Source organism: Zootoca vivipara, chromosome 1 (genome assembly GCF_963506605.1).
Source record: "Zootoca vivipara chromosome 1, rZooViv1.1, whole genome shotgun sequence".
Taxonomy (NCBI): domain Eukaryota; kingdom Metazoa; phylum Chordata; class Lepidosauria; order Squamata; family Lacertidae; genus Zootoca; species Zootoca vivipara.
Window position 1 is genome coordinate 38,046,787 of NC_083276.1, and position 23,242 is coordinate 38,070,028.

The following is a 23,242-nucleotide window of genomic DNA, read 5'->3' on the forward strand; positions in this document are numbered from 1 at the left end:
CTGGAATTCAGTACATCATCACAAACACTTACATCCCATTTATTTCAATGGGACTGAAGCATGTGTTCCTGTGCTTTGCAATGCAGCAGTGTGAGATGACTACACACACACACACAAACACACACACACACACTTTTTCATTCAAATATATTGCTGCTGATTATTAATACCATCATACAGAACAGGCAACTCTGTTAACTATGCAGAGTTCAATCCCCAAAAGAAATATATCATTTTTGTTTTAAACAAATAGCAGATTTCAAAGTTGTTTTTATACAGACACACATTATGTGCACAACCACACACACCATCGTCATGATCATCACCTATAAACACTGCTCACCTGCCTTATTTAAAATTGCTTGCTAAAATTCTTATCTTACTGAAGTTGCATAGGTCCAGGCATGCATGTGTTACAAAAAGCCAAATTCTGGCTATAGGCAACAAAGAAACGCTTTGATAGCTTTTGTAAAATAGATCTGAACTATTTAATATTTTCCTATTAATTGTACATGTGGCAAAAAGGGGGTGAGATAATTCCCAATTTCCGAAGTCGCTTCCAAAGGGTATTTAATAAAATCTGTTATTGGCCATGTAGCAAGTCAACATTACAAAACTGACTAATTTACTAAGATCCTGATTGTGAGCAAAGCTGCTGCTAGACTGAAATGCAGCACTGTTTATTCATATACAAGCATTTCACTTAAGGGATAATGGCAGTGCTCCTAAAGGAATATAAAAGCAAAGTGATTAGCAATCATTACTGTTAATTAGTGTTCACTTTGCATCTAGAAGGATGAGCCTCCTCTTTATGAATAAATGGAAAGTTTTCTTTCTGAAGCCTTGCCAGACCTGCACTAGGTAAGCCTTGGACTGATAAGCAGACTTTAAAAGAAACAGTGGGGCGGGTGGGGAGGGGGGTGGAGAGAGAGAGAGAGAGATCTAGAGACAGATCAGCATCCAATTAATAAAGCCCAATTCTTAAACAGGAAAAGGTTTGAAAGGAATGAGTACAACTGGAAACTCATACTTTACATTGTGCAATCTCCCTGATAAAAGGAGGAAATGTGTGTTTATCAATGTGCTGTGAGCGCACAGTTCATTTGGCGTCCTGTAAACAATGCCTGGTTGCCCATTTCCGAATACATGTGAGAATCTTGCAGATCCAGAGCACCAGATTCAGCAGGCAAGGTCACACTAGCAGTGCCCTGGAAATGGGAAATTAGTGGGGAGGGGGGAACCCTGCAATCAGAGGTTTAAGTCTGACCAAAAAAAAGACAAACACACCCGGCTTTCTTGACATCTTTCAACACTAGCATCGCTGTCCCTGCGGATTCAATATTAACAGAGCAGGGCTGGAGGGAACGAAAAGGCACCCAAACAGGGACAGGTTCACTAAAAATGATGTTTACATAGTGCTCCGTATTTCCCATGGTAAGAAACCACCTATGGGGGATCAAAAATGCAGCAGACCCTGTTCCCCACCGTCCTGCCCTAGAAATCACCCACTGGAATTTTCTGTTAAAACATAGGGAAATATCAGCGCTAAGGAAGCTCTAGGAATATCTTAGGGGAAAGTCTTCGAGAAGCACAATCCTCACCATGTTTATCTGCAAGTATCTTGCACGGCTTTCAATACAACCTACTTTTTACGTCTGTACTGTATACTTCTGAGACTTAATCGTGTTTTGGAAACTGTTTGATGCTAAACCCTTTTGACTTGGGAAAGCATTCCATCAGCAAAGGTCACCTCTTCTAAACCAGGCATCCCCAAACTTCGGCCCTCCAGACGTTTTGGACTACAATTCCCATCTTCCCCGACCACTGGTCCTGTTAGCTAGGGAACATGGAAGTCGTAGGCCAAAACATCTGGGGGGCCGCAGTTTGGGGATGCCTGTTCTAAACCTTCCTCAGAAGCCACCTTTTCTGCATGGCCTTTGGCTTATGATGGGTAGGCAAACTAAGGCCCCGGGGGGCCGGATCCGGCCCAATCGCCTTCTCAATCCAACCCACGGACGGTCTGGGAATCAGGGTGTTTTTACATGAGTGTTTTTATTTAAAATGCATCTCTGGGTTATTTGTGGGGCATAGGAATTCGTTCATTATTATTTTTCAAAATATAGTCACCAAGGTCTGAGGGACGGTGGACTGGCCCCCTGCTGAAAAAGTATGCTGACCCCTGCTGGGCATCAGCCCCAGATGCAACTAGGTTTTAAGCACACGCAACTGCACTGGCTTCATTTGTCCCTTCCCTCCTTCTGTTGCTTCCTTCTTTTCTGGTTGCAAGATCCTTGGGGACAAAGAGAGCTGTCTATTTTTGCCTATGCAATGTATAGTTTTTAAACACAGTGTTGCCAGCTGTGAACCTTCAAGGTGAAAAGCAGAAACAAAGAGTGTTAGGCCACCTGAGCGGTTTTAACGCTCAGGGCGGCAAGACATTGACGTTGCCGAGGATCCTGGAGCCTGTCATGCTATCAGTAAATATACCTGATTTTCTCCGAGATGACTCCGCTTTCTAAACTCTGATAACAAAAAGTTGAACTGGCAAAATTGTATACACGGTGCTGTCAATTAGGATTGAGCCACTCGCATTTAAAAGGTCAGGTTTCTCTGCAAAAGCAAACGAAACAAAAATCATGGGTGCAGTATTTAGAAAAAAAGAGAGAGAAGGTTATGTGTATTCATAATCACAAATCAGTTTTGGTCTATAAATTACAGCAAGGTCTGACTTACAAATTATCGGGCTGGTTGTTATTTTTAACCATATAATGGGCTGTATTCAGCAGCGCATGAGTGGAAGACATGATAGCGCAACTTATCTTCCCATCGCTCTCCTCCCCCCCTTGCAATCATCAGGACCCACCACTATCAGGGTGGGACCCTACCTAAGATTGTGGGAGAGTCATCCCCAAATCGACTCTAGAAAAATCAGCAAAACAGCTTACCATGGGATAATAACTGCTACATAGAACAATTTTAAAAGGCATTTACAGAATGCCCTTACCGTGTACCCCAATCTTGAATGTGGAGACACAGTACAGCGATGCCTCGCAAGACAAATTTAATTCGTCCCGTGAGTTGCTTCGTATAGCGAAAAATTCATTTTGCGAAGCGGCTCCCATAGGAACGCATTGAATTTTTTTTTAAATCGTCTTGCGAGGCACCCTATGGGATGAAAAAAAATCGTCTTGCAAAGCGCGCCATAGGAAACTTTGTCTTGCGAGTCTCCATTGAAATCCAAAAACGCATTCGTCTTGCGAAAAATTCGTCTTGTGAGGCATTCGTCTAGCGAGGTACCACTGTATATGATTTACTACAACTCCATCAAAACCAAAGCTTCTTTAAAAAAAAAAGCCCAAAACTGTCATTAATCCTAATCCATATGTAAACCATACTGGATTTTTACTTATTTTTTAGCCCTTGGTATGCATGCGCCTACGTCAAATTCAGCAACAAGGACTTTTCCCTTTCCCCCTTCTTCGGGTTTCACATTTTCCTGCAAAATGTGCGCAAAATGTGTATTCCTTTGCAACATATGGATGAAATCATGACCAACTGGGAAGATGTCCTAGTATTTAAATATGAATATTTCCTCCTTAACGTGTTTTATATGAACAGTCATATGATCATCCGATATTCATGAAAGGGGAAAAAAGGAGACAATAATTCTCAAATGGCTGAAGGAAGTTTTTATAAAAATAATTACATCCCACTTTTCTACTCAAAGTGGCTAACAATGAATTCATAAAAAAAAATCAAAACAATTTATTCATTCCAGGTATTTGTACACAACTTACTATTCAGAATTTCTAAGCAGTGTGCATAAAAAAATTAACTATACAGAGAGTAAGAAAAATTTAAATTCCTCAGAGAGAGAGAGAGAGAAACCAGCTTAAAATGCCTACTGAAATAGGAAAATCTTTGTCAAGCACCTGAATTTGAGCAAGGAAGGGTATTCCAGAGGATTTGTTCAGGCATGCTTCTGAACCATGGGGGACCACAAACATAGACTCCCCCAAAGATCTAAGTTATTAGGGATAGATACTAATTACCCAGGTGGCGCTGTGGTTAAACCACTGAGCCTAGGGCTTGCTGATCAGAAGGTCGGCGGTTCGAATCCCTGTGACGGGGTGAGCTCCTGTTGCTTGGTCCCAGCTCCTGCCAACCTAGCAGTTCGAAAGCACGTCAAAATGCAAGTAGATAAATAGGAACCGCTACAGCGGGAAGGTAAACGGTGTTTCCGTGTGCTGCTCTGGTTCGCCAGAAGTGGCTTTGTCATGCTGGCCACATGACCTGGAAAGCTATACGCCGGCTCCCTTGGCCAATAATGTGAGATGAGCGCGCAACCCCAGAGTCGGTCACGACTGGACCTAATGGTCAGGGGTCCCTTTACCTTTACCAATTACAAGTAAAATGTAACACAGGAAAAGTCACATTCAGCTTTCCAAATGTTCCTCCCACGAGCCTGAGAGCTTTGTACTCCAAAGTCCAGCTTTTCTTTTTCTTTTTTTAAATAATTTTTATTGGTTTTGCATATAAACAGAACAAAAAGAAAATTAGACACATAAACATAAAATAACATATTTTCCTCCTTCTTCCAACCCACCCCCCCTGAGATCCCTCCTGCCACCAGGTATCCCCATGGACAGTGCACAGTCGAAGGTGGTGCATCTTCATAGCTGGGCTTGTCCCCACCCCCCCTTTTCATCCAGCTCTGCAACGCCAGCACTTTTAGCAAAGTCCTGACTAGCATTTAAGGCCCTCTTAGCAATGCCTCAAAAAGAGTATTCTCTGTTCACTTTAAGGTATTAGCCCTGCAATGTCTCCATACATGGCACTCTCACTGAACTCAAAAGAATGCTGCAAGTATGGAAAAAGTTAGAAGTTAAAAAAAAACCTATAAAGGGATTCAAATAAATCTTTCAAAAATTTAAAACTCATTATTCAGTATTACCGTGGTAGACGTCTATTAGAGTAATGACAGCTGAAAGGAGAAAGTGTTCTATTGGCAACACCAGGTGTATTTTTTCCATACCTATATGACAAGTCGTGAGTTGTATAAACGGTTTTATAGGTTGAGAAAACACATTAAAAGTTTAATACCTAATGCACGTGTTGGTATGTCCTGGTTTCTTTGACAGATAACGTATAAACAGGCAAAAAGGCAGGGGGTATTTGTGCAGAGTATTTGCAGAAGACATACAGTGAATGGAACAAAATAATAAATTGCAGGGTTTTCTCCTACATACAGACTCATTAGAGCTGAAATAACCAAAATAGCCAAAATGCTGTCGTCCAGATGTTGTTGGGACTACACATCTCACCAGCCCAGCCCCATCCAGCATTGCCAGTGATCATGGATGATGGGATCCAGCAATATCTGTAAGGTACCATATTGGCAGAAAGGTCTATAAATATGAAACTTCATTTTCCTCCGCCCCCAGCCAGCCATTTGGGAATCCGACATGTATGACTCCCTATAGTTCACAGCACAAGCTGAACTTAGATAAGAATTTAGAAGCCTGGACCTGTTTTAAGCCCTTGGGGTGAATGACAGAAGGCACTGCTTTAAAAGATTCACTATCCGGGCTGGTGCAAAATGGAAGTCCCCCATTCTTGCTTAATTTAAGAAGCAGATCAAAATTATGTGACCGTGTCATTATTCATCAGTCAGATAAGAAGAAAAACAACTCTTCAGGTGTTCCATGTAGGGGAAAGTAAACACTTGGTGCCACTTGTTTGCAGGTGACTAGCATATTTTAGAACTCTGGGTTGGAAAGTGATGGAAAAGGAAACAGAGGCAGGTGACAGAGCTAACACACTTGTTCCCTCTATTCTCCATCACTTGTACGGGATGCCTGAAGAGAACCAGAAATACCAACAGATCATAATGGAGATCTTGGTAACTCTAACAATGAACCTATCTTACACAGCAGCACCCGGAAGCAAATTGCCTACCTATTAATACACTACTGACAATTATAATGATGCATATTTGCAAGAGGGGCAGAAAAACATTGAAAACACAGAAATCACAGAAATGCATATTCTTTTAAACTTGCATAAGCTTTTGCCACAGACAGAAGCTGATAGGATTTGGGGTCCAACAACGTCCAGAAGGCCATCCTATATGTGATGCCAATATGTGTGTGTGTTTGTGTGTAAAATTTGTATACCACATATCACAATGCAAAATGAGAACAAGGCAGTCCTTGTGGTATTGTGGTCTTGGCTGTTTAATAATAATAATAATAATAATTTATTATTTATACCCCGCCCATCTGGCCGGGTTCCCCCAGCCACTCTGGGGGAAGTTTAAGGCTTTATAAGTCAAAACCAGCATTTTGAATTAGGCCTAGAAACTAATTGGCAGCCAGTGGACCTTTTCAATCATGGTGCCCTCCCTAGAGAATCTACTGGCTGTCAAATGTTCTTGCCTGTATCTTTTCAGGAAAGGGCAAAGACATTAAAAAAAATTCCCCTGCATGTTTTATAGCAGGTTTCAATGGTGTTTGGGTGGATTTACTGGTTTTTACTGGTTGCCCTTTTAGAGCTTCTACTGTAACTGTTGATTTACCCCAAGGACAGCCAACATGATGCTCTCCAGATGTTGCTGGACTCCCAGCTCCCATCGGCCCCAGCCAGCATGGCAAATGGTCAGAGACTATAATCCAACATATGGAGGGCTCTACACTGACTGCCCCAATTCGGACTGTATGCTAACCTGGCAGTTTTACTGGAAGACATTTTAGAAATTATTTAAATAGGTAACAATACTTTGGAAGGTTATTTTCCAGTACACAAAATATTCAAATTGTAAGATGTCTTATTCAGAAGTATAGTCATTAAAACATATTCTCTTCACTAGCTCCTATTACTATATACAGTTCAGTAAGTGGTGTACAGCTCAAAAAAGAACTAGTCTGCATTATATCAAAGCATTATTTCATGGAAATAAACCATCTTTTATAATATAATATAGAATGTTTGGCTCCTGCAAAAAGCATTAGTCCGGTGTTTCAAACCCTGAGCAATTCCATAACAGGAGACTATAGTTTAAGCTAACTACAGCCAGTACACTTTCGTTCCTTTCCAGCTAGGCCATGGTTTAGCAACCCATAATGATGATGTCCAAAAGAGCCCTACTTCAGTAACTGATCTTGTTTTCAAAGGGATGTCAAAATAATGCTGCTTCTAAAAACTTTACATCAGGATCCCCAAACTACGGCCCCCGGGCCGGATGCGGCCCAATTGGCCTCCCAATCCGGCCCGCGACGACCCCCGCCGCCCGCTGCTGCCGCCCACTCTTACGGCGTGCGGCGCGGCGGCGATCTTCAAAATCGGCAAAAAAATCGCCGAAAATCCTTTGTGCGCATGGGCCTCTCCCGACCCAGAAGAGGTCATTTCCGATGCACTTCCGGGTCGGGGGAGGCCCATACGCATGCGCACAAGCGATTTTCGGCGATTTTTTTCAACCGTGTGCGTGTGCGCATGTGCATGGGCGCGCACTCCCCCGCCCTCCGGCCCGCTGCGCGCGCACTCCCCTACCCTCCGGCCCGCCGCGCGGTCGGCGCGGCGGGCACCAGCCCGAAGCCCGGTAAGTCTGGGGACCCCTGCTTTACATCCTTCTTTTCTTTTAATAATTCTTTAATAATTATTACTATTTCAACAAAATGAACAGAATATAGATTTACAATCACCAAAATGAAAGAGGGATTTTATCTCAGGGAGGTTAAACAACATTCAGTGTGTCCTTGCGTATGCCTTCAAAATATTTAATTTGATTCCAGTATATTACATTGCCCTTCTGTAACAAACACTCAAAAATATATTACAGTTAACAAAAAATACCCATACCCCAAACCAGAAATGGGAGATTAACACACAGGAATCTTTTGAGGTACACTGGGGTGCAATATCGTCATCCCCTGTCGCCAATTAATACATGCAACTAGTTATCCGCAGCAAGAACTGGATCAGGGCCTTCATCCTTTTCCCATGTGAATAAAAAACCTAACATGGATAACTCCTACATTCTTCTTTCCTATAAATTACCCAATTATTTATTGGCATATGCAAGATTTCAAGTACAATTTTAGAACTGTTTTAAATGAATTCAGCTGTAAAAGCACAGTTATAGAATGTCTATCATTAATGCAATTGATTCCATATATTTATATCTTTAAATTTTCTTGAAGTGAAATTAATATCTGTTCAGAGCAAAAAAAAAAAAAACACCTCACTTATTTAGTCCAAGACAACTTGATAACTCTTTCTACCATAGTTATAAATATCTTGCACAAACTTCCAAAGCAGGAGTTGTCAAGATATAACATTAGCATTAATTTATGTCATAACTGACTGTTATTCTCAAGATAATAGCAAAGTATTCAGTCCATGCTGTCTGGAGAAAAATGAAAAAGAAACTTTGTCCTGTCACTAATCATTTAATTAAATCTATCAATAACATGTTCTCTTTTACACTTCTTACAACTTGATCCTCAATGTGCTGTGCATTGAGGAAGTTAAAATGAATATACCAAGAACTATGGCTGCTGTGTATTACCACAATTGTGGTGCTACACTAGCAGTGCAGAGAGACAGATACCTCAACAAAAAACAAGCAGAGTAAACAAAAAACAGTTATAAAAGTTTTCCACTAGTAGAAGCAGAATCTTGCCAACAAGAGCCAAACTGGTCAGGGATTGAAATATTAGCTGTGCTTGAGCACAGCTCTAACAGTTTAGCGCTACATACAGAGGCATCCACAAGAGCAACAGATGTGTTAGACTCATGTGCTTCCTCATCCCTTTCCTGTTTTAACCTTCTCTTTCAAAGAAACTTGGCTCAGCATTAAATACAAAGCAGAGAACCTTCCCTTACTTTACTAAGGTTTTTCTGTAACTTCCATCATAGAGCTTCAGTATGTTGATGACAACATAGTGTGTGCACACTAAATACTAAATATCTTTGTAGAAGTTTATGAAAAGCCTGGCCTATTGTTCAACATCAAAAAAACAACAACCAAAGTGCTGTACCAACAAGCACAAAACAACCCTTCTGCAGCGCCACAAATCCAACTCAATGGTGTAACATTGGAAAGTGTCAATCACTTCTCCTACCTGGGCAGTTATCTTTCCACAAGAGCCAACATTGATGCCAAAATCCAGCATCACCTGGGCTCTGTTAGTGCAGCTTTCTCCCGATTGAAGTACAGTGGTACCTCTACTTACGAATTTAATGCGTTCCGAACGCACATTCGGAAGTCGAAAAAAATGTAAGTCGAATCCCATAAGAATGCATTGGGAGAAAAATATTGTAAGCCGAAGCAACCCTATCCAAAAATTCGTAAGTAGAAAAAAATCCTATCTAAACCGCATCCAAGATGGCGGCCGGAGCTCCATTCGTAAGTAGAAACATTCGTAAGTAGAGTTATTCGTAAGTGGAGGTACCACTGTACAGAGTGTTCGAGGACCAGGACATTTGCAGGTAAACCAAAATGCTTGTCTGCAAAGCCAATGTACTATCAACATTACTATCATACCTGCCAAGTTTCTGCCTGAAAAATAAGGGACTGGACCGGAAGTAGCAGACCGGAAGTAGCGCTGCCGCCATTTTGGAACTGGGCGGAGCATGCTCAGAAGCGACTTTTGATGCTGCTCTGCCCTGTTCCAAAATGGCCGCCGCACCAGAAGTCGCGCTGCAGCCATTTTGGAACTGGGCAGAGCAGCATCAAAAGTCACTTCTGAGCATGCTCCGCCCAGTTCCAAATGGCCGCCACACCAGAATAAACCGGGGAAAAACAAAAAAAATCGTTTTTCGGCTGGGAACAGCTGGAAAAACGGGGGTTTCCCGGGGAATACGGGAGACTTGGCAGCTATGATTACTATACGTGTGTAAAACATGGACCACTTATAAACACCACCTCCAACTCCTTGAAAGATTCAATCAACCGTGTCTCCAAAAAATTGTACGCAACACTTGGGAAGATAGACGAACTAATGCCAGTGTACTGGAAAAAGCAAAGATCACCAGTGTTGAAGCAATGATTCTTTAACAACAACTTCGTTGGACTGGTCATGTTGTTCAGATGACTGATTAATTACTGTGTTTCTCCGAAAATAAGACACCATCTTATATTTATTTTCCCTTAAAAACAACAACACTATGGCTTATTTACAGGGGATGTCTTATTTTTTTCCTCCTCCTTCTCCTGCCGCGGCTGGCATTGCTGCTGTGCCTATCACTATGTCTTATTTTCGGGGTATGACTTATATTCCTTGAATACTTAAAAATCCTGCTACGGCTTATTTTATGGCTACGTCTTATTTTCGGAGAAACAGGGCATCGTCTTCCAAAGCAACTATTCTATTTTGAACTTAAAAATGGTAAGCATGATGGAAAGTGTAATGAGGGTGGTCAACAAAAATTGCATCTAGCACTGCACAGTACAACTGCTACAATGGGCAGAAAATTTTTGTTAGGTGGTCCTCCACGATCCTCAGTAATTTTCAAGTGGTCCATGGAGTGAAAATGTTTGGGGACCACTAGTCTATTGGATTACTGCAAAGATTTCTGAGTTACTGGTCAGACAGAACTTGATCCTCCTGGAGAAGGGTTTGAAATTTATGTCCTACCCTAAGGACAATAATTTTTAAAACTTGCTTATTCAATGAACCCTTTCCCCATTGACCTTCTGCCATGAAACTTCTGTCGATTCAGATGGAACATTGTACAGGCCTACTAGACTTCACCTTTGCTCCCAAGCAACCTGAAAGTTCACCCAAGGATACATACAACCCTGTCCTACACCAGCACATTGCAGAGGAAGACTGGTACTGATGGCCAAGCCATCTTCCTAAGTTTATTCCCCACTGATCTCCTTACTGAAGAACGCTAATAAAGTCCAGGCCTACCAAAAGCAGTTTGAAAGACACTTCCTCAGAACCACTGCAAGCTTTTCCCTTTCACACTAAGAAGTAATTCAAATTTCTTTTTCAGGCCCCTCTTGGAACCAATTATTTTACAGTTCAACTAGGATCTGTGGAATCCAACCTAGGGCTAAGTGAACATTCCATCAGCGCAAGGATTCCAGCCTGCACTGCAGAATGTAACCCCCCCCTTCCCCCTACTTCCCCTTAGAAAGTCTGTTCTTCTAGGGATTCCCCCAACCCTTTGGAGAAGATTCAGGGAAGACACAGGGCATGCATAGGAGGGAGAGGAAAGTCCCATTGTGCAAGCAGAAATCCTTATAGTACACTGTATTTCCTTGAACCTGTGGGCATACTAAAAATATTCTGCTGAGACCCATCACTGATTTTTCTTAGCTGAGTGGAGCTCAAACAAGCTATTGTCCTGCAAAGGAAATCCAAGTTTAGAAACACAAGGATTGCTATTATTCTGACCAATAAAGATTTTCTACAAAGTAGCAGAATTTCTCTTACAGAGCAACAACAAGCAGCATCCTGCTTGGAATTCATCCTCTGCTGTATCACCAGTGCAATACAGTGGAATTATTTCTACCTGCCCACCTGGCTGGGTTTCCCCAGCCACTCCAACAAAAGATTAAAATTACATTAAAACACCAGTCATTAAAAACTTCCCTAAACAGGGCTGCCTTCAGATCCAGCAACACCACAGAAAATTCACAGCACAGCCCTACAAACATAACACAACAGCACCTTCTAAAATAAACCCCTTTCATCCAGACCACAGTGTAACTATCATAGCTGCCAAGTTATCCCTTTTTTAAAGGGAATTTCCCTTATGCTGAATAGGCTTCCTCGCGAGAAAAGGGAAAACTTGGCAGCTATGGTAACTATCTTAATTCAAATCATGGTAGAGCTAAAAACAAAACTGTAAGACAGAAAATAATTTTATTTTTGTTTCACATGTCAGCATAGCTTCCCCATTCAGAGAGTGGACGACGCCAAAAAATCTGCTCAGAGACATGCTCTGTCCATTATGTTAGTAGGAAACCCCATTTTTCTAGGAGCTTTGCTGGTTAACTGAAAAAAGCCGGTTTTATAAAGACTGACATGACCAATCTTGCCCCAACCAATCATAGTAACCTAAGGCTAACCACCGTTTGGGCATTAAAACAAAGGTGTGGGAATGTATGGCTTTCCAGATGTTGTGTGGCTACAGTTCCCATTGTCCATTGCCACTGGCCATGCTGGTTGGGGATGGTAGGAGTTGGGTTGCGTGTTCCTCGTCCCTGCATTAGCATTTCATTTCGGCTAGTAGAGTCTAGAATGGAAGCAACAGCTTCCTAGCTCCTCTTCATGGCACCAGAGAAGGGAGCGCATGAGCCCAAGGTTTGATGTTGCTCACTCCTGTAACAATAGACCATGGCTATCATAACATTCAAACAAGGCCAATATATTCTATTTATGCTTGCTACTTAAAAAAAAAACCTAGGTGAAAATGCCACTAATAATTCAGAATATCACCAATAACAAAACTGCAATTGAAAAAGTACTATGTAAGGCTCCGAGTAAGGAACACAATATAAATAATAAATTCCTTCCTCTTTGATTTTGCTTTAAAATTCATTGGCTTATTCCCGGAGAAGACGTGTTCCCTACAGTTGAGCACAGAAACAAAAGATACGAAACCTTAGAAATTGGAAGCAACAAAACATAATATATCAGCAGTGTAAAACCTGGAAGACATTGAATCACAAGGAGCATACAATTCTTCTTATGTTTCTCTTTTGTACTTCTTAGCATAAATCAGTTTTACTACTATAATGGGGTCTTTAGCCTGAAGTCAGGAAGCAACAATAAAGTGCAGAATAAGCTATAAATTAAGACCCATTTCATCTAAGTTTATTCTCTATAGGAAACGGCATGTAGAGCAAAAAAATATACAGTACTGGAATACAGGAGTGGTGACTACAGGCCTCGGGCCTACAGCCTAGCTATATTGAACATTTCTTTATTTTTAGCTTTAGGAATTCTCACACAACCTACCTTAACAAGTTCGAGAAGTTTATAAAGATCTTCAACCTCATCACCTTCACATCTGGTATATACTTTGCCAGTTTCCACACTGGTGCCCTTAATGGTGCGACGATAAAGTGGCAAGCCCATGGCTTCTGCATATAACTCTATAGCATGGTGCCCCACCGTTTGATACATGTAGCTGTCCAGCTCATCAGTCCCTTCTGGAAGACAGACAAAAGTAACGCTGTCTTAGCTAATATTTACAATATGAAATAATAAGGAAGAAGAGCCTGCCCTCCAGTTTTGTTTCAAATAGAACCCATCTGCACTATACATTTAAAACAGTATCATACCATTTCAATCAGTCAAGTCTTGCCCCAGAGAATCCTGGGAACAGCTGAGAGCTGTTAGGAGACCCCTATTTCCCACATAGGGCTAAAATTCTCATCACACTAAAAAAAAAACCTACAGTCCCCAGAATTATTTGGGGGGAAGCCATGACTGTTTAAAACGTTATAATAATGTTTTAAATGTTTCGTGCAGATGAAGTTATGGATGAATCAACCTGACCACTTTTGTACGTGGATGGGAATTACTTTATTCTCCAGCTTTGTGCAATTTTCCAACAAGTGTTTTGCCCCCCCAAGTCACCATGGGAACAGCAGTTTCATGTCTCGTGGGTTGCTACTTACGTATTTCCACCGCTATACCAACAGGAAATAAAAGTGATAATGTCACAGGGGCAGAAACAACCATGTAGCAACAACACAAAACAAAACTGGCTTTGTAAACAATCATCTGTGTCTCTCACATAGCAGCTTCGAGATGTTATAAATCACTTTTGATGTTTTATTACCCTCAAAAGGTAGATAAATGTTGCGACATAAATAGTAAAGTACAGTAAAGTACATCGAGTCTATATGCATACACAGAGCAATCAGCTTCTACTTTGTGTTGTTAGGTCTAATCCATGCAATTCTTTAAAAAGCCAAAGCCCTAAAAAGCTGCAAATGACAACTCCATAAAATAACACATTATCCAGTAATAGAATAAAATAAGACTACAGCTAACCTGTCTTAAAAGAAGTCAAGAGATACTCCCAGCTTCCAATTCATGGAAGACAACCCAGAATGGCAACAAGGGACAGAGCTAGGCACTCATCCCCACTCCCTTTTTTGTGCATTATAACTTTGAAGAATGCCTGAAGAAGGCTTTAGAATTAGAGAACTGTGAGCCCAGAAATTCATTTTGTGTATCAGAACTGAACAGAGCTCATAGTCCTTCCACACACAAAATGCAACTCCTGGGTATGCCAAGCTTTCTTCATTTCAGCATAATTTAGGTCAGCAGTATGCAGATGACACCCAGCTCTACCTCTCTTTTAAATCAGAACCAGTGAAGGTCCTGTGTGAGTGCCTGGAGGCGGTTGGAGGATGGATGGCGGCTAACACATTGAGGGTGAATCCTGACAAGACAGAAGTACTGTTTTGGGGGGACAAGAGGCAGGCAGGTGTGGTCCTGAATGGGGTAACTGTGCCCCTGAAGAAGCAGGTGCGTAGCCTGGGAGTCATTTTGGACCCACAGCTGTCCATGGAGGCACAGGTCAATTCTGTGTCCAGGGCGGCTGTCTACCAGCTCCATCTGGTACGCAGGCTGAGACCCTACCTGCCCGCAGACTGTCTCGCCAGAGTGGTGCATGCTCTGGTTATCTCCCGCTTAGACTACTTCAATGCGCTCTGCGTGGGGCTACCTTTGAAGGTGACCCGGAAACTGCCATTAATCCAGAATGCGGCAGCTAGACTAGTGACTGGGAGTGGCCGCCGGGACCACATAACACCGGTCCTGAGAGATCTACATTGGCTCCCAGTACGTTTCCGGGCACAATTCAAAGTGTTGGTACTGACCTTTAAAGCCCTAAACGGCCTCGGTCCTGTATACCTGAAGGAGCGTCTCCACCCCCATCATTCAGCCCGGACACTGAGATCCAGCACCGAGGGCCTTCTGGCGGTTCCCTCATTGCGAGAAGTGAGGTTACAGGGAACCAGAAAGAGGGCCTTCTCAGTAGTGGCACCCGCCCTGTGGAACGCCCTCCCAGCAGATGTCAAGGCAATAAACAACTATTTTACATTTAGAAGACAACTGAACGCGGCCCTGTTTAGGGAAGTTTTTAACATTTGATGCTGTACTGTTTTTGATATGCGGTTGGAAGCTGCCCAGAGTGGCTGGGGAAACCCAGCCAGATGGGCGGGGTATAAATAATAAATTATTATTATTATTATTAGCAGCAGCAGCAGCAGCAGCAGCAGCAGCAGCAAAATCATTATTTTCTGCTATTGTTAAACATCTGGGAGTCAGAAATCATTGCCGGTCTAGCACAAATCATTCAGAGATCTACCAGTAGAGATTCAACACTAGTCCTCTAGCACAGTGAGTAGGGTGGCAGAGTTTGAGGGTTGCCTACCATAAAGGAAATGTGAAATTCTCACCTTTGTTTTCAGCAGGTCTTAGATTGGCTAAGGCAACAATCTGGTGTCCAGCAGCAACACAATGCATCATATTGTAACAGCTGTCTTTCCCACCACTGGAATAAAAAGAATCAGTTGTATAAAAACAGCTCTGCAATGATTTCAAGTGTCATTTCAAATTGATAAAATATACAGATGAGAAAATGTCTACTGGGGGATTTATTTTTTACTACTTTTCAGAAATCCTTAAGAAAGTTAAAAGTAGCACGTACATAATTTGGATTGTAAGTATTTGTACCCCAACCCATCACTTGCTGAATACACACTTGATATCCAGTTAGTGTTCCACACATAGAGGGAAGGCCTCATTTCTTTAACTTCACACAAGGCTACCTGTGCCCAATGATTTCCACACAGAATAAATGGGGAGATCAAAGTTCCAATTGCACAGAAAAGCATCACAGAACTTTGGATCCCAACCAGTGTTTTCAACATAGGGACTCTTGGGCTTATAATGCTAATTATCTGGGCTAAACCTACATGGATCCTTTAAAAAATATATACTCTGCAGCCAGGTCACAAGCTTGTCTCTGTGCACAAATATGCATTTTATATTTCTCTGACTCAGTGCCCAATTGGGTCTGTAATTGCTAGTGTGAAAAATGTTCATAAAAAAGAGTAAGATTGGTATGAAGAATAAAATGTCTCAGATTTTGCAGACTTGAGCTTTATACAAAAATGAGCCAGCGTTGTGCCATTCTGCTTGAGTGAAGTTATTAAAAACAAACCATGAGCATAAGATAATTTACTGCAAGCAAAGCAACAAGCTTTAAAAGCACTTAAACCCCCGTTTTCAGTGACTTCACATAGGGTGAATCTCAAATGAAAAGCAACGTTGTGTGGGTGCAAGACTGCCATCAGAGACAATTTAGCTGCTAAGGACATTAGATGGAATGAAAGCTACTAAACGCCAAAGTACTTGTGATGCACAAATGCTTGATTCTTTACAGGTAATTTCCCTGGCTTTAAAAAAGGATGCTCCATTTGCTATTACTTCTCAGAGCATTAATATGACTGTGCTCTTTAAAGAAAAGTAAGCACATCTAAAGTGCAAACCCCCAAACAAGAAACTGTACAAATATACTTAAAGCACAGTCCTGTACATGTCTATTCAGAAGTATGTCCCATTGAGTTGAATGGATTTACACCTAAACAAGTAAGTATAGGATTGGTCCCACTGAATTCAAGAGCAGGTTATTAACACAAACAGCAGTTCACAGAATTGTAGATTTACTGTCTAAGTCAGGGGTTGTCAACCGGGTCCCTACCGCCCACTAGTGGGCGTTTCAGGATTCTAGGTGGGCGGTAGGGGGTTCTACGGCACAAGCTGAATCCTTCCATCTAGCACTGGTGGGAGGTAAGGAAATTTTACCATCATGCATTAGTGGGCGGTAGGTATAAAAAGGTTGACTGCCCCTGGTCTAAGTGCATATACTGTAGAAATAATGTATATATTTTTAAAAGTCACAGATTGTGTTCTTCTACCATCTCCCTGGGTACCTGAGCTGGGCTACATGTTGCTGCTAAGATGGCTTCCTTCAGTCAACCATATTAACCATTACTACCCAGTCCCCGGTCAGAGCATTACCAGCATGCTACTCTGGTATATGTGCCTGTCCCACCCACAGCCAGAAATGACTTTCGATTGGAAGCAGCAGGGTTCATTTTTGACATCCCAATATTTTCCTGCCGGAAACCTTCTCACACACAAGCAACCCACTTTATCAATAAATACAGAACACAGACCCACTTTCCCACAAAAGCCCCAAATCACCACGATTTACTGAAGGTGACGATCTGTCTTTACGTCCCATTTCAAGGGTTTGTTCATTTGTATGAAACCAGGCATCAATGTACCCACAGAGAAATTCCGCAAGAGGGAGGAGTCAAGTTGCAGAAGAAAATTACTAACTAATGTGAAACACAGGTGGTTTGTGCATGAAACCCCTTCAAGCAAATCAAAGCATGTAACAAGGCCCTCCTTGGACTCCTGGCCTTCAAATGCCTGAGTAAGCTGACAATGGGCAACTGCTCCCCTTGGCCTTTTAATGTGTTTACACATGCATGCAAAACTTCCAACATTTTAGCTTACTTCTCAAACTAAAGGAAGCAGACATATATGCATCCTATGAGACTGCAGGACAGCAGCTAGAGCAGGAACTTTTGTGCACTTATTATTGATGATAAACCACTAATCAGCCCAAGTGCAAAATTCTGCAAAGTGTTGATAGCCACCTTCACTAATAGATGAATGAAATGGCGGCCACCCGCAGGCCCATTTACCTCAAGCTGGTGATTAAGGTGTACAGACAGTATGGTGGACATGAGTCGGGGAGAAAATATACATGTGTGTGTGTGTTTGTGCTAAGTGCTCCCCAGGTCTGTGGTAACTTGGCCGGAGGGCTAAGCACTATGAACTTGTGAGCTGAGCAAGCACATTCCCTGAGGTTTACAAGATTCAGGAAGGCACAAAACACCCAATACATTTAGAAATAGCTCAGCCTCTTCAAGTTTGAGAACAAATCCCTGCAAAAACAGGTGTTTCCAAGGCCAGCTCCATCGCTTTCCCTTTGTAAATGTTGCCATGCTGTGTTCACACTATACCCTTAAAACACATTCAAAACACATTATTTCCTTCAAAGTATTCTGGACACTGTAACTTTTTAAGGGTTGTTAGGAATACAGTAGTAACTCTGTGAGTGGTAAACTACAGTGCCCAGGAGTTTTTGAGGGAAAGAATGTTTCAAATGTCCTTAAAGGTATGGTGTAGGACAGGCATAGGCAACCTTGGCTCTCCAGATGTTTTGGAACTACAACTCCCATGATCCCTGACCACTGGCCCTGTTAGCTAGGGATCATGGGAGTTGTAGTCCCAAAACATCTGGAGAGCCAAGGTTGCCTATGACTGGGGTAGGACATAGCATAAACTTAGCCCACGACTTCCTAACCCTACCCACAGAGAAGCAAGGGGTGAGGTGGACATCTGGGTGGCCAGTGTAAGCTGGACTTTGGGGGGGGGGGGCAAATGACCTGCTCCTGCATGCTCTTCTTATTGTTCTTAGGGCACTGTGCAAGATCAAACAGATGGCTATAAGAAAAGCTCAGCACCTTCTATATTAAACCACACAGAAAAAGTTGTCCTTGCCCCCACTATGCACAGGGCTGAAAGGGGAAGCAAAAAAAACAAAACCCCAGGGAGCATATGCTGCAGAGATGACCCGCAAATGCTGCACGGTTCAAAATCAGCCAGTCGACTCCGGAGAGAGCAAAGCAAAGCAGGAAGCGTGAGGTCAGACGGGCTGGGAGGGGGTAGAAAGGAAATGGTGGGAGGGAAAACGGATCATAGGAGGCTGATCTTTGCTTGCCCCCTTACTTCACTCCGCCAGCCACCACCGCGTTATATGCGGCTCCAGCACTTCTCCCTTATGTAGAAACCTTGCAGTGCAAATATTAGTCCATTGTGAGGGCAGCCCTTACACACACACACACACAACGTTCTTTTTTTACCTGATTAAAGCCACTACTTTCATGTTGCACAACACCCTGGGCTGGATTTAAGTGCACGCGAAGAGCGCCCGGGGTTAAGAGTGCAAGCCACCAACTAGGCGCAAACACACCAACACACACACTGCCTCTTCCAACCCACGTTGCTCCCCGGCTGCTGCAGCTGCTGCTGTCTGATGCTTCCTTCCTTCCCCGGGAAGTCCCCGCCCGCCTGGGTCTGTCCCGCGAGCTGCCTGAACAAAACAATCACGTTTCGCCGCCGTAATGAGGAATTCCCTCCGTCCCTTTGGTAGCATGAAGTCGGGCCGCAGGAGACAAACTGCAAGAGAAACTGCCGTGATATGAGCCGACGGGTAGGGGGGTAGGGGCGGAGGCTAAATTTCAGGCACAGCATCGGACAGCTATGAGCTGGCACTGAGGCGGTTTCTAGTGAGGGCAAGGCTGAGCGCACGTGTGCGATTGCTGCCTAGCTGCTGCGTGATTTAGAAGCGCCTTTCCTGGTTCTCGCACAGCAGCGCTTAGATTGTGGCACGCTCCGCTCTGGGATTTGAATGCCAGGTTTCAGACACAGAGCGTGGAAAGTAATAAAAAGATTGCCTCTGAGCTTGTGCCGGGTGCATTTCCGTCGTCGAGCAGCCAGAGCCAGTCAGTGTAGAGGCTATGAAATGAAGGGAACTTCTACGTTACAGCCAGGCTTAAACGCCAAAATTCCCCTTTTTCTTTTAGTAAACCGTTAGGTGAGCAAGTTTATAGGTTTATAGCCCCAAACCTAAACATACAGGTGAAACTCGGAAAATTAGAATATCGTCGCAAAGTGCATTTATTTCAGTAATGCAACTTGTTATTTTTTCTTTTTCTTATAATTTTTACAAATGCTTTCTTTTGGAAATTCCACAGTAATAAAACAATAGTTACAATAATACAAAATTAAACATCACTATTACATTTCATTAATTACATTCAATTTATAATTGACTCACCTAACAACAAATAATTACAATTGCAACAAATAAAGGCTTGACATATCTTGCTTTGCATATCATGCATCTATCATATATTTTATATGCCTGGCGTGCTATGGTCCATGGGGTCACGAAGAGTCGGACACGACTAAACGACTAAACAACAACAATCTCATATATTGGTTTCACCTTTTAAGTTGCATTACTGAAATAAATGCACTTTTCAACAATAGTCTAATTTTCCGAGTTTCACCTGTACTGTTAGAAAGGTTGGGAGCAAGCCCCATGGGCGTAGCCAGGAACTTGGGGGGGGGGCAGTCAAAGTTGCTGACTTTTTTTTAAAGGAAATGACCCCATAAAGAGGACATTATGGGGTAATTTCTATGCTTTTCAATAACATTTGTGGATGCCAAAAACACACACAGGGGCCAAAAACACACACACAGGCCCCACTCTGCCAAGCAATAGCAAGAGTCCAGGGGAATTCCAAGCACTCACCCAGGGTCTGTGTTCCTTTGGAGAAAGTAGGTACAATGGAGGCTAGTACTTTAATGGTAAAGGGTAAAGGGACCCCTGACCATTAGGTCCAGTCGTGACCGACTCTGGGGTTGTGCGCTCATCTCGCATTATTGGCTGAGGGAGCCGGCGTACAGCTTCCAGGTCATGTGGCCAGCATGACAAAGCCGCTTCTGGCAAACCAGAGCAGCACATGGAAATGCCGTTTACCTTCCCGCTGTAGCGGTTCCTATTTATCTACTTGCATTTTGACGTGCTTTCGAACTGCTAGGTTGGCAGGAGCTGGGACCAAGCAACGGGAGCTCACCCCATCACAGGGATTCGAACTGCCGACCTTCTGATCAGCAAGCCCTAGGCTCAGTGGTTTAACCACAGCGCCAACTTTAATGGTATATGTATGCTTTATTTGAGGGACCCAGTAAAATGATTTTTAATGAATGGATTTACATCAGAATAAATCAGAATAAATCTGGCTGCAAGCCTATGGATTGTTTTAAAGTACAGTCATACCTCTAGTTGCATTAGGTTCATGTTGCGGCTATCTGGGTTGTGAACGCGGCAAACCTGGAAGTGCATACTTCCGTGTTTCAGTGCATGCACGGAAGTGTTCTGTGCATTTCACGGTTGCGAAAGAGCACTCTGTTGCGTCATGCGCAGAAGCAGCGCTCTACTTACGGACGTTTCGGGGTGTGAACGACACCCCAGAATGGATCGCGTCCGCAAGTAGAGGTACCACTGTATTTGGAGAACTGTGCAACCTGAACAACCAACATTTGGAGGCCAATTCTGAGCATGATAAACTAGTACTGACCAATGTGTTGGGCAGACAGGAAGAAGAAAAGCGAAAAGCGAACTTTGATGCCCAGGGGGGCGTGGGCACTGGATAAAGAAATGCAGGGCAACAGAAATGTGCAGATTAGAGGATTGGCACTGTGGAAGAATGCCTTCTTAAGAGCTACTATTTGGTTGCCTGAGTGTGGAACCTGCAGTCATTCAGATGTTGCCAAATGGCCAGAATTAATGGCAGTTTCAGCCCAGGCATCACTGTCCTCTCTTTGAAGGGTTGTCTGGCCAAGTCCAGTTTAAAACAAAGAACCATAATAATGGAGACCAGGAGCCTTGAAGCTTGCACCAGGACAGTTTCCACCAGGACACCAGACTGTATTGCATTTCTATTTAAAATAAAGTAATTATTTCTAAATTTGCATTTGTATTAGCATGTTGTAATTTAATGTAAACCTATGCTCTCTTTGGCCCTTCTTTTCGGTGATACATACTTGATGTTTTATCGTGTTTTTAATATTCTTTTGGGAGCCGCCCAGAGGGGCTGGGTGTAAATAATAAAGTATTGTTATTTTCAGGACCCCAATACCTTGTGGGACATTTCTTCCAACATGAATCCCCATGGTCATATGAGGCCTTTCTCTATGGGCCCCCTCTGAGAAAAGTTTTGGATGTTGAGATAAGATGAAGGAGGACTTTTGCCACTGAGATCTCCCGCCTGTGGAGCACACTCCAAAGCAAGCCTGCCTGGCACCAAAGAAGCGGACACAGAGCAATGGATTCAAACTACAAGAAAGAAGATTCCACCTAAACATTAGGAAGAACTTCCTGACAGTAAGAGCTGTTCGGCAGTGGAATTTGCTGCCAAGGAGTGTGGTGGAGTCTCCTTCTTTGGAGGTCTTTAAGCAGAGGCTTGACAGGCATATGTCAAGAATGTATTGATGGTGTTTCCTGCTCGGCAGGGGGTTGGACTAGATGGCCCTTGTGGTCTCTTCCAACTCTATGATTCTATGATTCTATGACTTTCCTTTCCCCACACACTTTTGAAACTTACCATTCTTACGTTCTGCTGGGCATTTAGATTGGGTTGGGCTTGTCCTGTTTATGCTATATGTATTTTCTTCAGGGGGTATTGATATTGCTTTTTGAATTGTATTGAAACATTACTGGTTTCCTGTTCTTAATTCATATATAAATATAGATAATACTGTTTGTATTTTATACTGCAGCTCACATCACGACTGTTTTTGGGTTTTTTTTAGTATAAAGCATAGCAGATAAGAAATTGAAGTAACAGTGGTGGTAGTTATTATAAAAATACAAATATTAATATAATAATCAGGATTATTCCCATAATTCTGAGGATCTTCCAAATAAAGTGGATGATCCAAATCAGATTGCAAACTATGAAAGCTTGTGATTGTCCAGAGGGAAGGATTGTAACTTTTTGCTATTATAGCTGTGAAAAGAAGCAATGCAGGCATGTTCTTAATTGAAGCACTAAGTCCAGAGGATATGTAGAAGTTTCAGACATAAAATGCTTAGTAAAGCTTGCTGATGGGAAATAATCACCCACTCAGAAACACCGTAAAAATGTGACACTTGTTTTAAAAACACTTAAAAATGCAAACTGAGTTGTTATTTGAGCTGCAATCACCCACACAATTGTTTGGAAACATGTATTAATGACCCTGACTTGATTTAATGGAGAAGCACTACACGGGTATTTTTATTTAATATACTGGTAGTCTACAAACAAGGACAAATATTTTAAACCTGATGGGCTAACATGATTAGAACAGCGTGGGACAAGCCTAAAAAGAATATTGTAAACAAGTTAGTTGTGATCCTCTTTGGAAGTCCATAAAAATGGTTATTTTATAAAGGCTTTGTAATGTGACAGATCAGTATTTTTGCAACATATTCTTCCTTAGCAACATTAGTTTCAGCAAAACTAAAAAAGTGTTGTTTTCCTTCCTTAGATGCTCTGCTATTAATATTATTG

General features: G+C 42.4%; 1 protein-coding gene across 1 annotated transcript in view; it reads right to left on the bottom strand.

Moving 5' to 3' along the window:
- Positions 1 to 19,154, bottom strand: part of DPH6 (diphthamine biosynthesis 6) — a 243,222-nt gene extending 224,068 nt beyond the window's left edge. Inside the window, exons 1-3 of the mRNA XM_035110376.2 lie at positions 18,980 to 19,154; positions 15,434 to 15,528; positions 12,975 to 13,168 (exon numbers count right to left, since the gene is read on the bottom strand). Of these exons, the coding sequence (XP_034966267.1) occupies positions 12,975 to 13,168; positions 15,434 to 15,528; positions 18,980 to 19,002 (312 nt within the window). The 5' untranslated portion in view covers positions 19,003 to 19,154. The remainder of the gene's footprint in view (positions 1 to 12,974; positions 13,169 to 15,433; positions 15,529 to 18,979) is intronic.
- Between the last annotated feature and the right edge of the window lie 4,088 nt (positions 19,155 to 23,242).